General features: G+C 46.4%; 1 protein-coding gene across 1 annotated transcript; it reads right to left on the bottom strand.

The window, feature by feature from the left end:
- Window positions 1-12,136: 12,136 nt before the first annotated feature.
- On the bottom strand, window positions 12,137-19,010 carry LOC311523657 (uncharacterized protein). The gene is made up of 3 exons (XM_084633859.1): window positions 18,851-19,010; window positions 16,747-16,799; window positions 12,137-14,007 (listed from the first exon to the last, which is right to left on the bottom strand). Exons 1-3 carry the CDS (start codon window positions 18,897-18,899, stop codon window positions 13,165-13,167), a joined length of 945 nt encoding a protein of 314 aa, XP_084489985.1. The 5' UTR covers window positions 18,900-19,010; the 3' UTR covers window positions 12,137-13,164.
- Between the last annotated feature and the right edge of the window lie 3,004 nt (window positions 19,011-22,014).

Genomic DNA, 22,014 nt, shown 5'->3' with positions numbered 1-22,014 from the left:
CTCAAATATGCTATAAACATTTAAAGGCATCTCCTGTTTTCAGAATGAAGCTGCAAGCTAGTATTTTGGAAAACACATGAAAGCCAATGTTAAGTATTTTTTATTTCTGTTGATGTAAGGATAGCATACAAATGAATCTTCACAAAAGAAAATAGTGCAGCAAGTGTTATGTTTGCTTCTTTACATTTTCATTTGATTGGACATGGTGAGTCACCCATAACACCACCACCACAAGACAGCAAATGTTGATTGCAGATGAGTTGAGATCTGTATTATTTATGGGTATCCAAACTGCAACTCAGCCAGTTAAGATCTAAACTTCAGATTAGTTCCCTGTCAAATACACTTTAGAAATAGATCTCTTTAAGCTCATTGAAATATTCTATAGTTTGTTCAGTCTGGTACAAGGGATAGGAACTACAATATATCCTATCAGCATTAGAAATGGAGAGAGACCTGAAAAAATTTAGTTCCTGATGTGTAATAATTTGGTGTGGCGGTTCAATACAAGACAGGACACGGCTTTAGGCAAGCAAGCAGGCTGGTCTGCTGATGGGATTTTCCTGTCAGCTTTTCCACCTCTTTTATTTCTCTCCCCCCTGTGCATCACATACCCCAACCGACCGCAAAAGGCATCAACAAAGGAAATAAAATGACTTTGATTAATATTCCTATTTACTAGCCTCTATCTACTACAATCTTTATTCTCAGGCCTTGAGTTTCGGCCGAGGAAGCTTCCCACGGCTGATGTCCTTATTTTGACTTCCCAGATGGTCCATGTTTTCATGGTCCATGTCCTTGGATAGAACAGAGCAATGTGTGCATTGCTCCTACACAACAGTCAGGGTGTGCCCTGACTGTTTCCAGGTGCATGAACGCTACATGAACCCTTCAATTTGGCATAAATTATAGTGGCATTTCAAGGGAAATTATAAACCTGGTGCAAAAAGAGACATGAAAGAGTTTCAATTTCATATTTTCCATCTAGACCAGGGGTGGGCAAACTTTTTGGCCTGAGGGCCACAGCTGAGTATGGAAATTGTATGGTGGTGCCACACCTAAAACAAGGCCTAATGGAGTAGGCCCAGAAACTTGCACCATGTGGATGGAGGGTTCCACTGGGTATTGTCAGGCTCTGGGTTCTAGGTGATGAGGATAGGTGGCTAGAATGATAATTGAAACTGGACATAGGGTTAGGACCTGGCCAAGGGCAGCACTGAAATCAGGGTCTGGAGACAGGCCATGGATCAGAACTGGGGTAAGGATCCACAGACAAGCCAAATCAGGATTGTAGTCAGAGTCAGGCTGAAGTCTGAAGCCAGACTGGAGTTAGGCCAAGGGTCTGGGGGGCAGGAGGCAGGTGCAGGGCTGGAGTGGGTTTTGAATAGGGCTGGACCAAGGTGAGAATATGGCATGGACAAGGCTGGAACAAGGTTTGAGCAAGGCTACTGTACGAACAGAGACAGGATCGAAAGCAAGCCATTGAGGCAGCAGGACGGTTCATACTAAGTGTTGCTGTTACACAGACAGATCTGACAATGAGGGGTGAAATACCCGTGCTTTGGAGTCATCTGACCTGGGGCCTACCCAGGGATAGGCTGCTGCAGCATGCCTCAGGGCTGAGTCACTCCAGGTTCTGCTGGAGAGATGAGTAATTGTAGCATAGTGATCAGGCCTGATCTGCTGTGGGATTTGCCTCACGGTACCCTTCCTCCCACCCAAGGCATCCTGGGATGGTTTTGTTGGGCTGGGACAGGTGGAACACATGGAATGGGTCAGGGGCATGGATGTTGTTTGCTGGCTCCCATGAATGCTCCACTGGGCTGTAAACTTCCCAATCCACATGGTACAGGAGCTTTTCCTCAGAGAATCCTGAGTTCATCCCAGCAGGAAGTTGTAGATGTGCTTCCTCAGTAGGGAGACATGGAACACAGGGTGTACTCACATCATGTGGGGCAGCTTGGGGTGGAAAGTGACTGGGTTTATTTGCTGAGTGATGAGGAGGGGAACAATGTACTGGTAGTTCAAATTGCAGAAGAGACAGGAAGTGTGCAACTGATATGTGGATAGTCACACCTTGTCCCCAGATAGTGATGGGAGGGTTAGCCTGGAGGCAGCAGTCAGCAAACCGCTCACAGTCTGCCTTGGAAGTATCCAGTGGGGAATCTAGTTTCTCCTGGATACAACAAAGTGTTTGACCAGATCAGTGGTGACAGGGATGTAAGAAGTTGAGGGTAGGGTTGGGTGGAACCAGGGATAGACATCATATTTGAAGGAAAAGGATCTTTAGTGGGTGGACTTATGCTTGTAATTGTTATAGATGACTCTGCAAAGGGTTGGAGTTGAACACAGTCATCCTGAGGAAAATTAATAAAACCCCACTGGTCTTGTTCTAAAACTTGATTCACCCATTCTGACTGCCTGTCTGTTTGGGGACGATAGGTGGTGAGAGATATAGGTCAATGTTTAAGAGTCCAAAGAGCTCCTGCCAAGAGTAAGAGATGAGCTGCAGTTCACAGTCTGACATGATATTGGACAGTAACCCATGAAGTTTGAAAATGTGGTCAAAGAGGAGATGGACTTCACTTCTGTGGTGAAGAACTCACGGAAGGGCATTGTGGCGGTTCAAATACAAGACAGCACAGAGCTTTTAGCAAGCAAGCAGGCTGGTCTGCTGACGGGATTGCCCCCGTCAGCTTTTCCAGCTTTCTTTTTATTTCTCTCCCCCCTGCGCAATACATACTCCGACCGCAGAAGGCATCAACAAAGGAAATAAAATGACTTTGATTAATATTCTTATTTACCAGCCTCTATCTACTACAATCCTTGTTCTCAGGCCTTGAGCCCAGGCCAAGGAAGCTTCCCACGGTTCATGTCCTTTAGTTGACTTCCCATGGTCCATGTCCTTGGACGGAGCAGTGTGTGCATCGCTCCTACACAACAGTCAGGGTGCGCCCTGAATGTTTCCAGGTGCATGAACGCTACATGAACCCTTCAGGGCATGAAGCAGGACATCTTGAATAGGAGGTCTACGACTACAAATATGATGCTATGGTTCTGGGTGTTAGGAAGCACGACAAAAAATCCATTGATATAGATTCCCAGGGTCAGAAAAGAGTAGGTAGGGGGACCACATCACCGAGGGGTTTAGTGTGGGGAACCTTCATAGCACCATATATCTTGCATGAGTCAACTTATGATCTCACAGAAGTGTGCAATCTGGCCAGCAGAAAAGTCATGCAATCAGTTTTATGGTCTTCCAATGTCAAAAATATCCAGCTGGAGGTTAGTCATGGCACAGTCAAAGAATTGTGAGATGAGGCGGGCCTGTGGGAGCATAAACACACTCTTTGAACAGAAGTATTCCTTTTCTAACAGAGAAACCTGGGTCAGGCTTGACATTGGGCAAAAGCTATTTAGTCATAAATTGGTTGCTTGACAGAGAGGATTTCATGAGGGCTAAAAGGTCCATGTTCACTAGCACACTGGCAGGATGATGGAAAGTTCTGATGGTCCTTCCTTGCCATCAAGGTACTCTCCCTTGTGGGACAGTGCATTGGGCTTGCCATTGCGGCCTCCAGGCCAATAATGTAGCATGATCTAAAATAAGAGAAAGACAGAGACCACAGGATCTGGCACTGGCTGACGGCCTTCAGGGATCACAGGTTTTCTACATTTTTATGGTTGATGAATACTTGAATGAGGAAATGCAGACCTTCCAAGTGCCAACACCACTCCTCAAAGGTGGCCTTGATGAGTAGCAGCTCTTTGTCATAGATTTCTTACTTCTGTTCTGTGGGAGTTAGCTTTCTGGAACAGAATGTGTATGGGTGGAGAATGCTCAGTGACCCCTGTTGTTGTGACAGTACTGCCCCGATGGCAAAATTAGGACAGCCTGCCTCAACAACAAGGAGCTTGGACAGGTCTGGGTGCTTCAATATATGTGCAGAGATGAAGGTCTTCTTTAGTTGCTCAAACGCTCTTTGGGCCTCAGACATCTAGCTGAAGTCAGAATTCTTATGGCAGAATTGGGGCCACTCAGGAGAATTCCTTGATGAACCTCTGCTAGAAATCTGTGAATCCCAGGAAGCACTGGATATCACAGGTGGTCTTTGGCAAGGCCCAGTCCACTATGGTGGAAACTTTCAACAGCTCCATACTAATCCCATTGAGTAGGTTGACATAGCCAGGAAAATCAATGGTGGTGTGGTCACATACCCATTTTTCCAGTTTGATGAATAGGCCATTTTTCCTGAGGCATTTGTCAAATGTGCTGGTTGTGCAGAGGCTGGTTTTCAGAGAAGTTGAAATGTCATCTGTATAGATGAGAATGAACTGTCTAGGATATCTTTGAAAATATCATTATTATAATGTGGACAATGCTTTGGAGAGTCCTAAGGCATAACCATACTTGGCCATACTTGATGTGGAAGGCTGTCTTCCATTCATTGCCCTCCCCGATGCAGACGAACTTGTATGCACGATGCAGGTCAAGCTTTGGGAAGACCTTTGCTAATGCCAACCCATTCTAGCAGCTAGTTGATCAGCAGGAGAGGGTATTTGTTCTTGATGGTAATACTATTCAAAGCCTGATAATCAACACAGAGGCAGTGTTCTGTCCTTTTTAACAAACAGGATAGGGGCTTCAGCAGGGGATTTGGAGGGCCGAGCAAAGTTCTTAGCCAGATTTTCATACAGTAATCTCACAGGGCCTTGAGCTTGGGTTCTGATTAAGAATAAATGCGCCCAGAAGGGATCTTGGAGGTCTATGGGGCAGTTGTAGGGTCAGCGAGGGGGTAGGACATCAGCATTCTTCGTATTGAACATGTTCACAAGGTTATGATACTTGGCTGGAATTAAGGAACCAGTATTTCCTGATGTTGATGTAGCGCTAATCAGGGAGGATACTTTCCCAGGGGCCAGTTCCATCTTCCCCTCGCTGGATCTTCCTATATGCCACAATCAGCAAACCCCAGAATCAAACCAGACCCCCCCCCAGCACACCACCTGGAAATGCTCAGATACCCAGGGGAGGCCCAATATGACCTGAAAGTGCAGCAAAAAGATCAGGTTGAACTGCATAATTTCTGGTGGTCCCAGATCTCAACCCAGAGAGGTGCTGTCTCATGGGAAATTGGCCCAGAATTCAGCATACTGCCATAAATAGTCTTTACCTGCTCTGGGACAAGTTTCCTCCAGATGGACAAGTGGCTGGTTCATGGAAAGGTCAAGTCAATAAAGTTGCCGGACATCCTGAGTCAATCAATGTGAGTGGGGTACAGTTCACTTTGGCTTGGACCTGGAGCTGGAGGGGGAGTTGGTAGGGCTTTGTTTGGACAGGGGCACATGTAAGCAGCAGAGGGGTTCATTTGGGGTGCTTACTTTCTGGGTTATGTCCAGCTGCAACTACTCTTCTGGGGCTGGAAGGGGATGTTTCCTGCATCTTAGCAGGTTGGGGTTTGTGGGGACACCCTGAAGCATAATGGCCACCTTCCCTGAGATATAGGAAGAGGCCATTTTGGCACCAGTACTCGTTCTCTTGATCTGTGAAGTGCCTCCTGATGCTGTCAATCAGGTCTATAACTGGGCAAAGAGCATGCATAGGGGTCCTCAAAACTAGGCTGGGAATGGAGGGAAGCCTCTTCTTTTCCTGGAGAGGCCTGAGCAGCTGGTTTTCAACACTTACGCAGATCTCACTGTGGGGTAGTAACTCAGCTGGCGGAGGAGGGAGGCAACTTCAGTCAGCTTGTCCTTTATGGTGTCGTTCAGTCCCTGATGAAAATGGTGGATCTGGGCTTCCTTGTTTCAGGCCATATCAATGGCCAGGTGCCAGAAGTGGGCTGTATAGTTGGAGACAGGTCACAAACCCTGTATAGAACTGTAGGACTGCTTAGGTGGTGCAGGCTCTGCTGGGGTCATCAAATATTAATGAGGAGGAGTGGATAAAGTCCTCAAATCTGTCAAGCATCAAGTAAGCCCATTCCAGGGTGGGTGATACCCAGTCTAGGCTTTGCCAGATGGCAGGCTGATAACCAGGCCCAGCTTCATCTGATCATCTGGATACAAGGATTGCACTTCAGGAACAGCAAGCAGCACTGGTTAATAAACGCTCAAAACTTGCGGCAGTCACCATCAAACCAGTCTGGCAAGGGATTTTCAGACTATGCTCCAGGACTGCCACTATGGGTGGGCCTGAGGGTGCTGTTGGGATCTAGACCTGCATTTGGAGGGAGGCATTCTTTAACTGGATCTTGGCAATTTGATTCTGGAGTAGGGATGCAGTCTTCGAGGCTGCAGCACACAGGAGCTCCAGCGAGGCCCTGGAGTCCAGTATGGTGGAGTCTGCGCAAACTGTCAAGCTCTAGGTCCTAGGCACTCAGGCCTGGTGGTTGGAGCAGTGGTCAAAGCCCGTCATTGGGTCAAGACCAGGCCAAGGACAGCACTGAAACCAGGATCTGGAGACAAGCTATGGGTCAGAACAGGATTCAGAGTCCATAGATAAGCCCAATCAGGATGGTAATCAGAGTCAAGGAACTGGCCAAAGGTCAAAGCCAGACTGGAGTCAGTCCAAGGGTCGGGGGTCAGGAGGCAGGTGCAGAGCTGGAGCGGGTCAAGAACAGGGCTGTACCAGGATCAGACTAGGGCACAGACAAGGCTGAAGCAGCCTGTGACAAGGCTTGAGCATGAATAGGGACAGAGACAGGATCAAGGGCAGGTTGGAAGCCTCGGGAGTCTGTAACACTACAAGGCAGCAGGAGGATTCCTAGCTGAGTGGTGCTTTTACACAGACTAACTTGCAGCTGTGAATATAAGGGTGAAATATCTGTGCTTTGCAGTCATCTGACATGGACCCTGCCGAGGGAGAGCCAGCTGCAGCATCCCTGAGGTTTGAATCACGGCAGGCTCTGCTGGAGTGATGAGTCAGGGCTGCTGAATGAGCAGCCCTGGACCAGTTGTGGTTTGCCCCACAAGTATTGTGACCAGGTAGGAGCTGAACACACAGGAACAGAGATGATTGGAAGCAAGAAAGCCAAGCAGGAGCCTGTAAGTACAGTGTATAACCTTGGGAAAAGGTAGAGGGTTTTTTTGGGTTTTGCGTTGAAGAAAGAAGCATGGGGCTGTACACTAAGAAAATATTCTTTTGTTCTTAGTTCCTCCTGCATTTGAAGAAGCAGGACTTCATGCATTCTTTGTAAAAAGCAAGACTGCATCAAAGAAAGTACCCAACTCCATCAATTGCCAGCTAAGTATCCGCAGGACCCCAACTTTGACTAGCTGCTTGAGTCAAAAAGAGTTAAAATTACCATCACCCTTGAAAGCCAAACAATATTACTGCTTATGGAAAAAAACAATTATTTTATACAAGACACAGATATCACTCAGCAGTGCATCTTTTTGTTTTGCACAGTTCAATTTCAATGTGTAATGCTATTACTAAAAAGTCATTATCTGAGGTACAAATAAAGCTAAGAGAAATTGCATCAACTAGAGGGTTTGATTGCAATAGCTAAGTGCAAAGCATAGTTAAGGGACGTACTTCACAACTGCTGCTCACAATAACCATTCCAAGACTGTTTACGGTAGAATTAAGATTGTAGATACTATCAGTAATTTAAAGCCAATGAACATTAGAGAGCTACTTTGTAGATTACACAGACCAAACACTGGAAGGCACAGGAGTACAGAATTAAGGCACCCCGAGGAATCTTACCTTTGCCCTAGCCATGCTCAGAGTCCATCCAGTGACTGGTAGATGAGGATAGAATGTAAATTTGTTCTATGCATTATAAGAAAGGGAATGTTACTAACTTGTCAAGGGAGTGTGTATTGGAGTATAACCTGTGATAGTCTAGTGGGGGCTAATGTAAACATTAGAATAATCAGTATGGCACACCATAACAGGGTCATGTGACTCTTATTGTCAATGTTAGCCTTGGTCTACACTAGGACTTTAGGTAGAATTTAGCAGCGTTAAATCGATGTAAACCTGCACCCGTCCACACGATGAAGCCCTTTATTTCGACTTAAAGGGCTCTTAAAATCGATTTCCTTACTCCACCCCTGACAAGTGGATTAGTGCTTAAATCGGCCTTGCCGGGTTGAATTTGGGGTACTGTGGACACAATTCGACGGTATTGGCCTCCGGGAGCTATCCCAGAGTGCTCCATTGTGACTGCTCTGGACAGCACTCTCAACTCAGATGCACGATTGTTTGCTGTTGCTCTGACACAGGGAGGGGCGACTGACATGGCTTACAGGGTTGGCTTACAGGGAGTTAAAATCAACAAAGGGGGTGGCTTTACATCAAGGAGTATTTCAGGCAGGACTTCACGGAAGGTTCCAATAAGAAATGGTGCACCTAAGTTATTGTTCTTATTGGAACAAGGAGGTTAGTCTGGCCTCTGATTGATACATGGCTAGTTTTACCTCGCTGCACCTTTTCTGTGAGTGACTGCAGTATGACCTAGAGGAATGAGTCCCCTAGACGGGGGGCAGGGGTGGGGGTTTGCAAATGAGTACAAAACAAATCTGGTCTATTTCTTGTTTTGATACACTCCATCTATCTTTTACATCTTTGGCTGGCAGCAGACGGTGCAGAAGGACTGCATGCCATCCACATCTCATGGCTGCTCGGCAGAAGATGGTACAATAGGACTGCTAGCCATCCTCATCTCTTGCCTGCCCGGCAGAAGATGATGCAATAGGACTGCTAGCAATCCATGTCACCTGCCTGCTTACCATAAGATAGTTCAATAGGACTGACCGGAGGACTAAAGAGAATGACCTGATCAAGTCACTCCAAATTTAGTCCCTGCTCCCATGTCTGCCCAGGCGCTCCTGATTGACCTCACAGAGGCGACCAGGAGCACCTCGGACATGACGATGACAGCTACCAGTTGTATTGCACCGTCTGCTGCCACAAGGCAATGGGTTGCTGCTGCTGTGTAGCAATGCAGTACCGCATCTGCCAGCACCCAGGAGACATACGGTGACAGTGAGTTGAGCGGGCTCCATGCTTGCCGTGGTATGGCGTCTGCACACGTAACTCAGGAAAAAAGGCGCAAAACGATTGTCTGCCCTTGCTTTCACGAAGGGAGGGAGGGAATGGGGGCCTGACGATATGTACCCAGAACCACCCGTGACAATGTTTTAGTCCCATCAGGCATTGGGATCTCAACCCAGAATTCCAATGGGCAGCAGAGACTGTGGGAACTGTGGGATAGCTACCCACAGTGCAACACTCCGGAAGTCGACTCTAGCCTCGGTACTGTGGAAGCACTCCGCCGAGTTAATGCACTTAATGCACTTAGAGCATTTTCTGTGGGGACACACACACTCAAATATATAAAACCGATTTCTAAAAAAACGACTTCTGTAAATTCGACCTAATGTTGTAGGGTAGACATACCCTTAGAGGGGGTTGCTATGCGATAATTTTAAGTAGAAAGTAGACAGAACTATGAGGCAGAATTGATATTGTTTGGGGTTATCTTACCTCTGCAATTTCATAACTTCTGATGTGTGGTTTTGTAAAAAGTCAGTCACAACTTAGAATTCATGTGTTTTTATCAATACTTGGGGGGCCTGGGTGAAATCCTACTTCCTTTCAAGGTTCTCAGGTTTCCTTGAAGATAATCTTAATTTTTGGTCTCGAACATTTTTTTTTATGCAACCCATTTTGATGTACACTACAAGTATCCACATATGGTCTGTGGTTTTGTGAAAACCTATTATAGAGATATGGTGCAAGCTTCCTATCAGATCTTGTGAAGATTGGACCATTCATACAGTGTAATCACAACACTGAACTTGAATGAAGCATATTTTTGCTTTTACCCAAACTCCATTTGGAGTTTGGAGGGAAAAAGTATCATTTGAAAAAAATAGGCTTTTTTCCTAGTGAATACATCACATTAGCAATATTATGTGCAAAAGCAATAATATGCTTTATAGACTGTTGTTACAACTGTTACAAGTACTATATGGCCAAACTAGTGTCAGACCATGCTGATATAAGCAGGGTCTGAAAGTGCTCACAGCTGACATCTAGTGATGAGCTGTGGAAGAGGACTTCAGGAGCTGATCTCGTTTACATGGGCATACCCACCCTGCCTAGGCACTCAGCATGATGGGAATACTTGCCCTAAAGATCACTTTTGGTGGGTGTTGGGTCCCCAGTCCCCTCATTATTGGAGCATGAGTAATAAAGGGTTGTTATCCTTGTTGTGTGAGTCCAGGGCAGCAAAATTGTGCTTGGCATACCCTGATTGAGGGACTCTTCCTGAACTAAACGGCACTCACTAGGTGGGGGACCTGGGTTCCAAAGTCCAGTGAGTGAAGAAAGGGTGGGGATAGGTATTTGTAGTTGGTGGTATGGGCCCTGCTCAAAGGTCTTAGACATCATTTGAGCCTTTCTCTGTCCCCTCTGTAATAAAAGAGCTACTTTAGACTCATTTGAGAGTCTTGTTAAACAACACAGAGCTGAAATCACTGATACCTAGGTCTACGTGTTAGAGCTGCTTTGGGACAGTGTCTCTGATGCAAGAGACTGCCTAGTGTACACCAACAGTTGGAATCACTGAGAGCTGTGTTAAGTGGTGGGACCTGAAGACATCCCAACAGCCAGCGAAGCTGTGTGGCAATCAGCCGGCAAAGTGGCTGCTGGAAAAGACCGGTGTGGAACCCCACAGAGAGGCGTGGTGATCGGCCAGCAGGATAGCTGGTGGAGAGGATCAGAGCGGAGCTTGGCAGAGAAGCACAGCAATTGGACAGCAGAGCAGCTGGCAGAGAGGAGTGTTGAGCGAGTGCCTGGGCAGCAGATGAGTAAGGTACCTTCTCAATGCCCCCTCCACCCAGGATTGGAGGTGAACTCTGCAGATGCACCTCTGGACTCTGAGTCTGCACTGACCAAGGGCAGCAACTGTGAGTGGGGTGCAGAGAAGGGATGGGCACGTTAAAGGGACTTTTGGTTGCTGGACTTAAGATCCTGAGGCAAAAGGATACTGCCCAACTTACTTGGGGGTTGGTCTTTTGCCCGTGGTCTAGGTTTATGAACCCTGTTTGCAGTGTTTTCCCAAATTAATGCTGAGTTACTGCCCCCTTGCTTATTAAAAGTTTCTTTGCTACACTTAGACTCTGTGCTTGCAGGAGGGGAAGTATTGCTTCTTAGAGGCACCCAGGGGGGGTGGCATGTAGTTGTCCCACATCACTGGGTGGGGGCTTGAGCTGGTTTTGTGTTGAATTGTTGAAAAGGAACTCCTAGACACTGAATCCAGCCCTTGCTGCTGCCAACTCTGACTGGCAGAAGGGTTACACTAACATATTTTACCGTGTTCTTTAAGCCATAGAAGTTTTGTATTTACCATTTAAATTACTTTTATTAACAGAACAGCAACTAGTCCCTGGTGTCCACTGCAGCCACCTGGAGTGCAGAGCCCTGTTTTGCAAAATGGAAGATGACCCTTTGGTCTCTGCAGGTATACTGAGCACTCTTACGTAACAACAGCTGCTGCTCCACACAATAACTTTGTATAACCTGTATTAAACCTTACTACTATTTAGGTTCATAACCATGGTCCATATACTGCAATGAGGATTGAAAGCTCTTCCTTGATGAGGTGTCATTGGGAACCTTGTGGTACACTGGTTGAGTAGCACTCTGTGTTCCACAGGCTTGGAAGCAAGATGTTTCAAGCATTGGCTGTAGTTCTTGGTGAGTTGCTATAAATGTGCACCTATGTGTGTGCACAAATGGTCTCAGGAACAGAGCATTCCTTGCTGAAGGTTGCAAGAAATTGAAATGTGGACGTAGTCTAAGAACAATTACTTTGTTATAATAAAAAAATTTCAGTCCTGTTTAATTAGAAAATATCCAGTAATGAACCCATAGGTTTGCCTATATTCCATCTGACAACTTAAATCTATATAGCATAATAGGTCAGGTATGAAATTGGAGGAAGGCAGGGATTAAGATCCATCATCAGACTGTGGAGACTTCCTGATGTTTCCATAAAGCTTATCTAAAAATTTAACTACAACATTGTGGCGGTTCAATGATGAGACAGAACACAGCTTTATGCAAGCAAGCAGGCTGGTCAGCTGAGACGGGCTGTTCTGCCCCCCCCGCCTTCCACCTTCTCCTTTTATTATATTTCTCCCCCCTAAGCATTACACACTGCTACCGCAAAAAGATACACAAAGGAATGTATGACGTTGATTAATATACTTATTTGCCATCCTTTATCTACTACAATCCTGGTTCTCAGGCCTTGAGCCCAGGCTAAGAAAGCCTCCCACAGTTGCTGTCCCAATAATCAAGTTCTCATGGTTCATATCTAGCCCTTGTCCTTGGACAGAGCAATGTGTGCATTGCTTCTACAAAACAGTCAGGGTGTGCCTTGCCTGCTTCCAGGTGGAATAGCTAAACATGAACCCTTCATCCCCCCGTTTTTTATTTAATGATATTTGGCCATCTCATGGTAGCCGTCAATTTGTTTTGTCATGCTATTTAACTCCCAGACAGACAAGGACATAACCTGGGGAGCTTTCCAGGGCGAAATTTTACAAAGTCTTAACAAGGAAGGAATACATTGTACACAGCAGCAGCAAAAAATAAGCCCAATGATTACAAACACAGAATAACCAAAAAGCTGTCGCAGCCATTCTAGAGAGGGCAGCCAACCTGTAAGCCAATTCCAAAAACCCTCAAACCCCAGATCTTGGCGTACGTGTGTTGTAAAACTGGCCAATTCAGCCAGTCTAGTTTCTATGGAGCGACTATTATCAGTTAAATTAAAGCAACACATGTGCTGAAATGTGGAGCAGCCTAGATGGTGTTTCAGGAGCAGAAAATCAATGGCTGCTCTGTTATCCAAAATTGCGTCCCTTAATTCGTGTTGTTCTGTGTTAAGTAAGGCAATAGCCTGGGATGTTGTATTAATTGCCTTTGCTGCAAAGCATGCCAGGTTATTTAAAGTTCTGGCTGAATACATAGCAAGCGCGGGGACCCCAACAATAGAGGCCGCTAAGGCAGTATACTCAGCATGACTAAAAAGCTCAACATCTGCAATACAATCATCTGAAAGGGGTACACTTCTTTTACTACGGTTTTGACCAGCAAAAGGCAATATAAGTGTCATTCTACTAAGACAGCAAAGGGTGCCATCACTTTAAATTTGCAGGAATATAATTAAAGGTGCGTGAACCGCAAGTAAAAAACCATCCTGATGGTAGGATGATATGGCCATAATTATATGAAACATTAACAGCATGGGAACAATTTAAAAGGGGTTGAGAAATTTTTCGACAGCCCAAGGGCACCCTTGTACTAGTGCAGTTAACTACACGCGCACAGGTGACATTGTGAGCCCCGGCCAGGTACGGTGTGTGGAGGGATATAGCCGTGCGAGGCAGAGTATAGTTGGCCGGGCCCCAATTAGCCATGCTAGAGTACTGGGAAGAAAGATTCGCATAAGCAGAGAACAGTGTCTTATTCTCCATCTCCTCAGGGTGATGACATACTGGAATAAGGCATGTACCTAACAAATCTCCGGCTGCTACAGAATTAGATAGACAAAAGTGGGTAACATTTGCTATTGAAGCCAATCTTTCCCATATATTATATGTCATTCGGGCTCGTAACGGGGGAAGCGCTTCCGAGCCAACCCCTACAGGAAATAGCAGGCACAAAAGGCACACAATCATCACAGAATTAGCAGTGATTTGGGCGAGAATTGCCACAAACAAAGTCTCAGGAGTCTCTGGCTGTTGATCTGCTGCCAGTCTTCGTTGGGCCGCGGCGACCAATGCTTTTACTGCTCCCCATGTCACGGGCCGGTTTGGGACACTACGCCTCCTCCGTTTCCGTCCCGTCGTTGTCGACTCAGGGGGCAACGCGGTCTCCTCCAAAGTCAGCTGAAACTCTGGTATGGAATTCGACAGCCCCTGGTGCCATGCCATGTTGTTTAAGTGCCGGTCGCACACACCGAGCTGGAACCCACAACGGTCCTGCAGGGAGAGACACAGCAGCATATCCCCGACCCCAAGTGATTAGAGGTACTGGGCCCAGCCACTGTGGATCGGGCAGCTGACGGTAAAAGACATGTGGTCTTTCCAGTACCTCAGATTTGTGAAAATGCCGATCCGCAGGGGTCTGCTGATCTGCATTCAGTGTTAAATTATTTAAAGTAAACAAGAGGATATGCATTTGTTGTTGAATGTCTCCTAAGGTTCGGAGACGCAGCTCCCCTTGTTTTAATTGTTTATCTAGCAAGGTTTTGAGGGTGCGATTGGCACGTTTAACAATGGCTTGGCCTGTGGAATTATAAGGGATTTTGTGTTTAAGACGGACATCCCAGCGGGCACAAAAGGTGGAGAGGGCTGCAGAGCAGTAGGCTGGGGCATTATCTGTTTTAATTTGGCAGGGGCAACCCATAACAGAAAAGCAGGCCCGCAAATGGTGAATAACTTTGTTAGTGGCTTCCCCATGTTGTGGGGTTGCCCAAAGGAAGCCCAAATAAGTATCAACGGAAACATGTAAAAATGAATAGGGGCGAAATTGTGGCACATGAGTAACATTTATCTGCCACAGCTGATTTGCTGCGGTACCTCGGGGGTTAACGGCATAAGAAAAAGTAGGAGCAGCAGCAGCACAGTGGGGGCAGGAACGAACAATGGAACGTGCATGATCAGCAGGAATGTGAAACTGCCGGGCCAAAACAGAGGCAGACTGATGAAAAAAGGCATGGCTTTCAATGGGGTCAGAAAAAAGGGAATTTACCTGACCACGCAATGCGCGATCGGCGCGTGCATTGCCCTCAGTGAGTGGCCCAGGCAGAGGGGTATGACTGCGAATATGAGCAACAAAGAAAGGGAAATGACGAGTGGCAAGAAGATGCTGCAAAGACAAAAACAGGCGAAGGAGGTTTGCATTAACCTGAGGGGTAATGAGGGCAAGGGGTAAATGATCAATTACCTGATAAACATAATGGGTATCCACAATTAAATTAAAGGGACAATCAGCAAAAAGTTGAAAGGCCAAAATAACAGCAGTTAACTCTGAACGCTGTGCAGAACGCTGAGGCAGTGTAAAACGAGAATGCCAACGAGGGGGGTCACCCAACTGATAAGTGACTACACCTCGGTGGGGAGAGCCATCAGTAAAAAGAGTGACAGCGGAAACAATGGGTTGAGAGCGGCTAAGACGATGAACAACTAGGGGCACCTTTTGGGTAATGACCAACCGAGGATCTTTTGGAGGATTGTAAGAAATCTCTCCCACATAATCACAAAGAGCAACCTGCCAGGCCAAGGAGGTGTGGCACAAAGAGTCAAATTCAGTACGGGACAAGGGGAGCACAATGGCAACTAAATCAGTGCCAGTGAGTTGCACTGCACGGTGGCGGGCTTTACGAACAAGATCAGATAGGGCATCTAAATACGGATAAATATTTCGAGGAGGGGTGGATGAAAGGTATAGCCATTCTATAATAGAGACGGCTGTGTCTGTACGGGGTACAAACAGAGCCGCAGTTGGCGTATGAGGGGTGGCAAGAAGAACCAATCATAAGGGACGGACCTCTGGGAGTCTGTCCACAAACTGCTGACTCAATGCTGCATTGATTTGTCGAATGCAGGCAGTATGCTTTTCAGTGATGGCAATAACCGCACCAGGTGCATGGGCTCCACGCAGGAGCTCAAACAACGGCTGCAGCATTGAAGTGGGGAGACGAAAGTAGGGCCGAATCCAATTTAAATGACCCAAAATTTGTTGTAATTTAACAAGGGTTAGGGGTTGAGGTAGAATTAATTCCGGACGAACCGGAGCAGCATAGGTTTATAAAACCTTATATCCGAGGTAGTGATAGGGATAAGAGTGCTGGATTTTTTCTGGTGCCACTAACAGGCCATTTTGGCCGAGAATCTGAGATAAAGATTTAAGTTGTTGTGCCGTGACCCGGGGACCACTTAGCAAAATGTCATCCATGTAATGGTAGACCCTTAGCGAAGGGTACCGGGCACGGAAAGGGGCAAGGGCCCGATTCACAAAAAGCTGACACAAGGTTGGACTATTTTGCATTCCCTGGGGCAAGACCTTCCACTGATACCTTTGAGAGGGTTGCTGATTATTATATTGTGGCACCGTAAATGCAAATTTTTCACGATCTTGAGGGCAAAGGGGGATGGTGAAAAAACAATCTTTTAAATCTAACACACAAAGTTGATCGGTTTGAGGAATTAAATTTGGATTTGGTAAGCCAAATTGCAAGGGGCCCATAGGTTGGATGCGTTTATTTATTTCCCTTAAATCATGTAACAGCCGCCAAGCACCCGATTTTTTCTTAATAACAAACACCGGGGTGTTCCAGGGACTAGTGGAGCTCTCCAGTCACTGTGCTTGCAAATGCTGTTGCACAAGCGAATGAAGTGCTTTTAGCTTTTCTAGAGGGAGGGGCCACTGGTCAATCCATACGGGCTCTAAGGATTGCCATACCAAGGGTAATGCGGAGGGCACGGTGGGTGAGGGAGGGTTTTGGGCCATCAGATGTTAATATCGAGGGTGGTATCTAACTTTGTAAGTAAATCACGGCCCCAAATATTGAGGTGGACAGGGAGTACAAAAGGGCGGATAGTAGCAAGGGCATGACCTCCCGGTTTAGAGACTGTGACCCAAGACAAACTGTGGCACCCGGGTTTACTACCCCCGATCCCCCACAATTCTTTAGAAGGAACCGTAGGCCAACTAACCGGCCACTCCAGATCACGAATCACCGTAACGTCAGCTCCAGTGTCCACCAGCCCTGTAAAAGGAACATCATTTAAGAGAAGTGTCAACTGAGGTTTCGAGGGGCGGACTGACATTGTCAGAGCAACAAGTGGAGAAGACGCGCTATGAGACGGCGAGTGAGACAACGTCGATCCAAAGCCGCCTCCGCCCCGAGTTCGATCCTCGGCAGCTGGCACCTGATAGGGGACTAAAATCAATTGTGCAATTGACCGTCCACGCGGGAGCGACTGTGGAAGATGAGTCCACACCTGAACCTTAATAATGCCTGTGTAGTCAGCATCAATGACCCCTGGAATGACAAAAAAGCCCTGTTTCCCAGCATGTGAGTGAGGGAGAACAAGACCTACAAAGCCGGCAGGGAGAGGTCCCGTCACCTGTGTAGGTATGGCACAGACCTCCCCTGGCAGCCGAAAGTCAGTGTCCTCCTGCATGATCAAATCAAGCCCTGCACTTCCAGCAGTCGCCGCCCTCATAGAGTCTACGGATTTGAAGGCAGAGGAGCGGTTGTCTGAGTGGGAAACACCCCCGTTTGACCCTGGGTTTGGGGGGGACCCGTCGCGCGATTTCCCGACCCGCTACGACACTGATTAGCCCAGTGATAACCTTTCCCACACTTGGGGCACTTCTTTGAGGGTTGGGCTGGTGCCTTAGATGAGCGGCACTCTCGCTGAAAATGACCCTTCTTACCACAGCGGTAACAACGCTTCCCCTCCTTCCCAGTTTTTCTCTGGCGGCAGCCAGAACTCCAGCCTTATGGGCTTGGGTGCCGATGTTTTGGCATGCCCGCAGCATGTCTGAGAGCTCTAAAATACCAGAGGCTTGCGCTGCCTGGAGAGCACGGCGGCAATCCTCGTTTGCATTTTCAACTGCCAATTTTAACAGGAGCTCGTGAGCTGCCTCAGTGTTATCCACCTGTCGGAGGATAGCCTCATGCAATCTGTTGGTAAAATCCAAAAAGGACTCTGAGGCACCCTGACGGATACTGACAAAGCTTTTGGTAGGCTTGCCTGAATCCGGGACCTTCTTGAAAGCATGCTGGGCACAGGTGGAAATAATGGGGAAGACGGCCTGAGGGAGTTGAGACTGCATCTCAATAGTAGCAAACGGGCCCTCCCCTGCCAAATGCTCATAAATGATACCGTGCTCTCTATGTACCTGAGCTTGGCGTTCTGCCATCTGCCGATACTCACTAATCCAAATAACATACTGACTGGGTGATAACATCATGCGCAGCAGCGTTTTTCAATCCTCGGGGATTAGGGAGTACCCAGTACCTATCCCTTCAATGAGACCACACACAAAGGTGCTAGTCAGGCCAAATTCACGAATTGCTTTCTTTACCTCTCTAACCACCAAGTATGGCAAAGTGGTCCAGGTGCCCACAGGGTTGCCCTGGTTATTATTTTGCCAGGTCACCGGGCAAACTGAGACCAGATCAGCCAGCTCCTCCGCTGTAAGATCTGATCGAGCTTTCGCTGCGTGAACCATTTGTTGCACCAGCGAAAGCTTCTGAGCAGACACAGATGACCCTCCGGGGGGCCCCGGAGCATGGGGCCCCACGGACGGAGGGTGATCACACACTGGCTCCGGTGGGGAAGGCAAGGGAGGCGGTGGTAATAAAGACACTGGGGGCAAAGCAGGGAGAGGGGGGGCTGTGGGTACGGGAGAGGGTCTTTCCGAAGCGACACGCTGGGTTGCATCAGTAGAAGGGGGGAGAGCTGCAACGGAGATGGCTACAGGAGCCGACGGGCGTGGCGAGATCACCAGCCTCGTGAAAGAGGGCCTATCCGAGGTGACACGCAGTATCGCGTCGCGACAGAGGTGCCAGGCATGTAAAGCCTGCACGGGCGCCCGAGGCTCTTCGTGCAATGTCTGGCCCAATCGCTCCCAGTCCGCTAGCTTAAGGCTTCCGGCTTCAGGATACCACGGGCACTGGGCACGCACCTCCTGTAGCAGGAGAGTAAGTGCTCGAGCCGGGCAGTCATGCTGAGCCTTACGCAGCAAATACTGCAGCTCATTGCGGTGTTGCACTTGCAAAGCAGAGAGGGAGCTTCCCATACTCACCACAATGAAAAATACTCACCGGGATCCACGAAGCGGATGAGTGACGCATCTGAAACCCTTGCCGGGCGAGGTGAGTGCTGAGGGCCCCACGTTTGGGCGCCAGTTGTGGCAGTTCAATGATGAGACAGAACACAGCTTTATGCAAGCAAGCAGGCTGGTCAGCTGAGATGGGCTGTTTTGCCCCCCCGCCTTCCACCTTCTCCTTTTATTATATTTCTCCCCCCTAAGCATTACACACTGCTACCGCAAAAAGATACACAAAGGAATGTATGATGTTGATTAATATACTTATTTGCCATCCTTTATCTACTACAATTCTGGTTCTCAGGCCTTGAGCCCAGGCTAAGAAAGCCTCCCACAGTTGCTGTCCCAACAATCAAGTTCTCATGGTTCATATCTAGCCCTTGTCCTTGGATAGAGCAATGTGTGCATTGCTTCTACAAAACAGTCAGGGTGTGCCCTGCCTGCTTCCAGGTGGAATAGCTAAACATGAACCCTTCACAACATTTCTGACAATAGTCAAATACTAATATTTTCTGAAACAAAGAGATTAAGCCCAATTTTGAGTTTGTAGAGTAACCCATTGTAAATGTATCATGGGACAAAATAATAAAGCTATTTTATTGCTTTCAATATTTGCAAAACAGAATGCAAAACTGCAACTCAAAAACTAACAGACAATCTTCAAAGGACAATTCAGGGCAACAATGCAAGATTACCCAGAAAGCAAAATAAACGTCATCTTTTCTCAGCAGGCATTACTTGTGGTTTCTTTATAATAGATACTTCTGTGCATCCTTTGCTAACATTCCCTTTTTGAACTTGCACGACAGCAATAAATGTGTAGCCCTTGGGGAAAGTATCATGAGATTTAATGCACCATGAGATTTAATTTTTGTGACTCTAAAATAGTATCCCATCATTTTTCATTGTAATCCTTGATTCTGGAAGATACCTAGTATAGTAAGTGGCTTCCCAGTATAATGTGGTTAAAGCACTGGACTGAAGCTGACAAGATCTTGGTTCATTTCCTGTCTCCTCTCCAGATACTCCTGTGTGACATAAAGTAAATCGTTTAATCTTTGCATTGGCTCACTTCTGTAAAATAGGAATAGCAATAACTCCTTTCTCCCACCCTCTGTCTTGTCTAGTTAGATTGTAAACTCTTTGGAGCTGGTACTATCTCTTACTAGCACCTAGCACAATGTGGCTCCCATCTCAGTTGGGCCATGTAGATGCTACTGTCAATAATTCCACTAGCCTAGACTAAATCCTAGCTCCTCTGAATCAAGATAAAGCGAAAGGTCTCAACCCTGAAGAGGGAACTGGATAGTATCCAAACTTGACAAACATGTGTTTTAAATTATATTATCACTCTGCAATATTTTGACACGATTTCAATAGGCAAAACAAAAGCACCTCTGGGAAGCAGAGCAACATAAGAAGTAGTGACTGAAGTGACACTGACAAAACTCAGTTCAGATTCAATTCATTTGTCATTTCTGTTTCACAAGCTAGTTTTGTTTAGCATTAAGAAAGTGTTGACTTTTTAATGGGACTCAGAATAAACACAGAGAGGGCACTTCAAAAGATCACTCTGGTTTTAGAGTGATTCCCTCAACTTCAAGTGGAAAATAACTTTAAAACTGTTCTCTCTAAATGGAATAAATCTTCTTCAAGGCACCCTCTGTATGACCTCTATATTCCAAATCAAATACAGTCTAGCTGGATACAGAACTACAACAGATTTTCAGTATGACTAATTACTTGACTTGAGCAAAACTATCCCCTTTAGCAGGGAGGAATTATAATCAAAGTGTATTTAAGTATGGGATCATTGAAATTCAAGAGTGTCTAAGAGCCACAGAGTTGTATTTGTGACTTCTATATCTGCATACTGAATGTATTCAGGATTGCTCTGGGTTCAGCTGAAGTGCATTTTCATGAGGTGACTCCTAATAGCTTGTTGGAGAAACTAATCTTTCTGAAAGAATGGACGAATAAATCACTTTGCAATGTCTCAACATTTTTCAGCACATTCATACTGGGAGTTCTTTGGACACTTCACCAGCTGTAAGTCCAGTAGCTGTGGGCCAGATCATCAACTGGTTTTAAGTGACATTTTGATTTACACCAGCTGAGAATCTAGCCCTCATTTTATTCTTGTGCCTAGCTTCCTACCCTCAACACACACACACACACACCCCTTGATATCAGCCATCAGATTTGTAAAGATTATATCTTGCCCTGCTATATTTGTTGAGGAGAAACATGTGCTTCACATCTTCCAGTATCATAGAAGAGATTATCAGTTTTTCCTTCAATAACATTCAGTGAACGCTTTATGCAACTCAGTCTTATGTACCAAATCCAAACTTGCAGACTTCTGATGTTGCAAGACAGTTTCACTGAATTGCTGCTGAAGGTCATGGTACTATCTTTGGAGTCTGATGTCTCTAGCTTGAAGAAAGGGTTTTTTTTTATTTTGAGTCTTATTTGAGGTGATAGCTAAGATTTTCTTACTGATTAGGTGCTTCATTCTTCTTCTCTGCTGTAAGATCTCTTGAGAAAGCCAAACTTGTATGATAAACAACCCAAAACCAGGTTGGCAAAACAAAGTTGCCTCCTTACCTATATGTCTGCAACACCTTTAAAATGACTTTGAAGTGAAAAATCTCTTAGGCCCAGATCCACAAAAGGACATAGCTGCCTAAATTCCACATTAGGCACCTAAATCTAAAATTTAGGCACCACCCCAAGATCCTTAAAAAACCCTATTTAGTTGTTGCTGGACCCTGGAGATGCCTAAAATCACTTGGCACCTACATTTTCTCCTTAAAAGTCCCCTACATGCCTATCTCATGCTTAAGCCCCACCAGGGTCCTCAAACCAAGTGAACATAGGCATTCCATCAGCTATCTCAACTGCAGGGCCCAGTCCAGTCAGGGCGCTGTTCTTAAGGCATACCTAATGCCTCACAAAATGGCCAGGAGGAGGAGGGTGACTGCCTTCCTTATAACCTTTAACTCAGTGGTTAGGGCACACACTTGGGATGTTGGAAAGCCAGGTACAATTCCCTCCTCTGGCTGATGAAGAGAAGGGATTTGAACAGGGGTTTTCCATCTTAGGTGAGTGCCCTAGCCACTAGATTATGGTCATTCTCA

This window comes from Lepidochelys olivacea, assembly GCF_965140295.1.
Source record: "Lepidochelys olivacea isolate rLepOli2 genome assembly, chromosome: 1".
NCBI classification, from domain to species: Eukaryota; Metazoa; Chordata; order Testudines; family Cheloniidae; genus Lepidochelys; species Lepidochelys olivacea.
Note: the sequence above shows the minus strand (reverse complement) of the source record. Positions and strands in the feature narration are given on the sequence as shown.

Excerpts from the sequence above, each read along its gene's own strand:
- LOC311523657 (XM_084633859.1), bottom strand. The coding sequence starts at position 18,899 with ATGCGTCACTCATCCGCTTCGTGGATCCCGGTGAGTATTTTTCATTGT. Across the intron at positions 16,800-18,850 it reads GGTGAGTATTTTTCATTGTG|GGCTGGTGGACACTGGAGCT; the intron begins GTGAGTATGGGA and ends TTCCTTTTACAG. Across the intron at positions 14,008-16,746 it reads TTCGTGATCTGGAGTGGCCG|GACCGTTGTGGGTTCCAGCT; the intron begins GTTAGTTGGCCT and ends CTCTCCCTGCAG.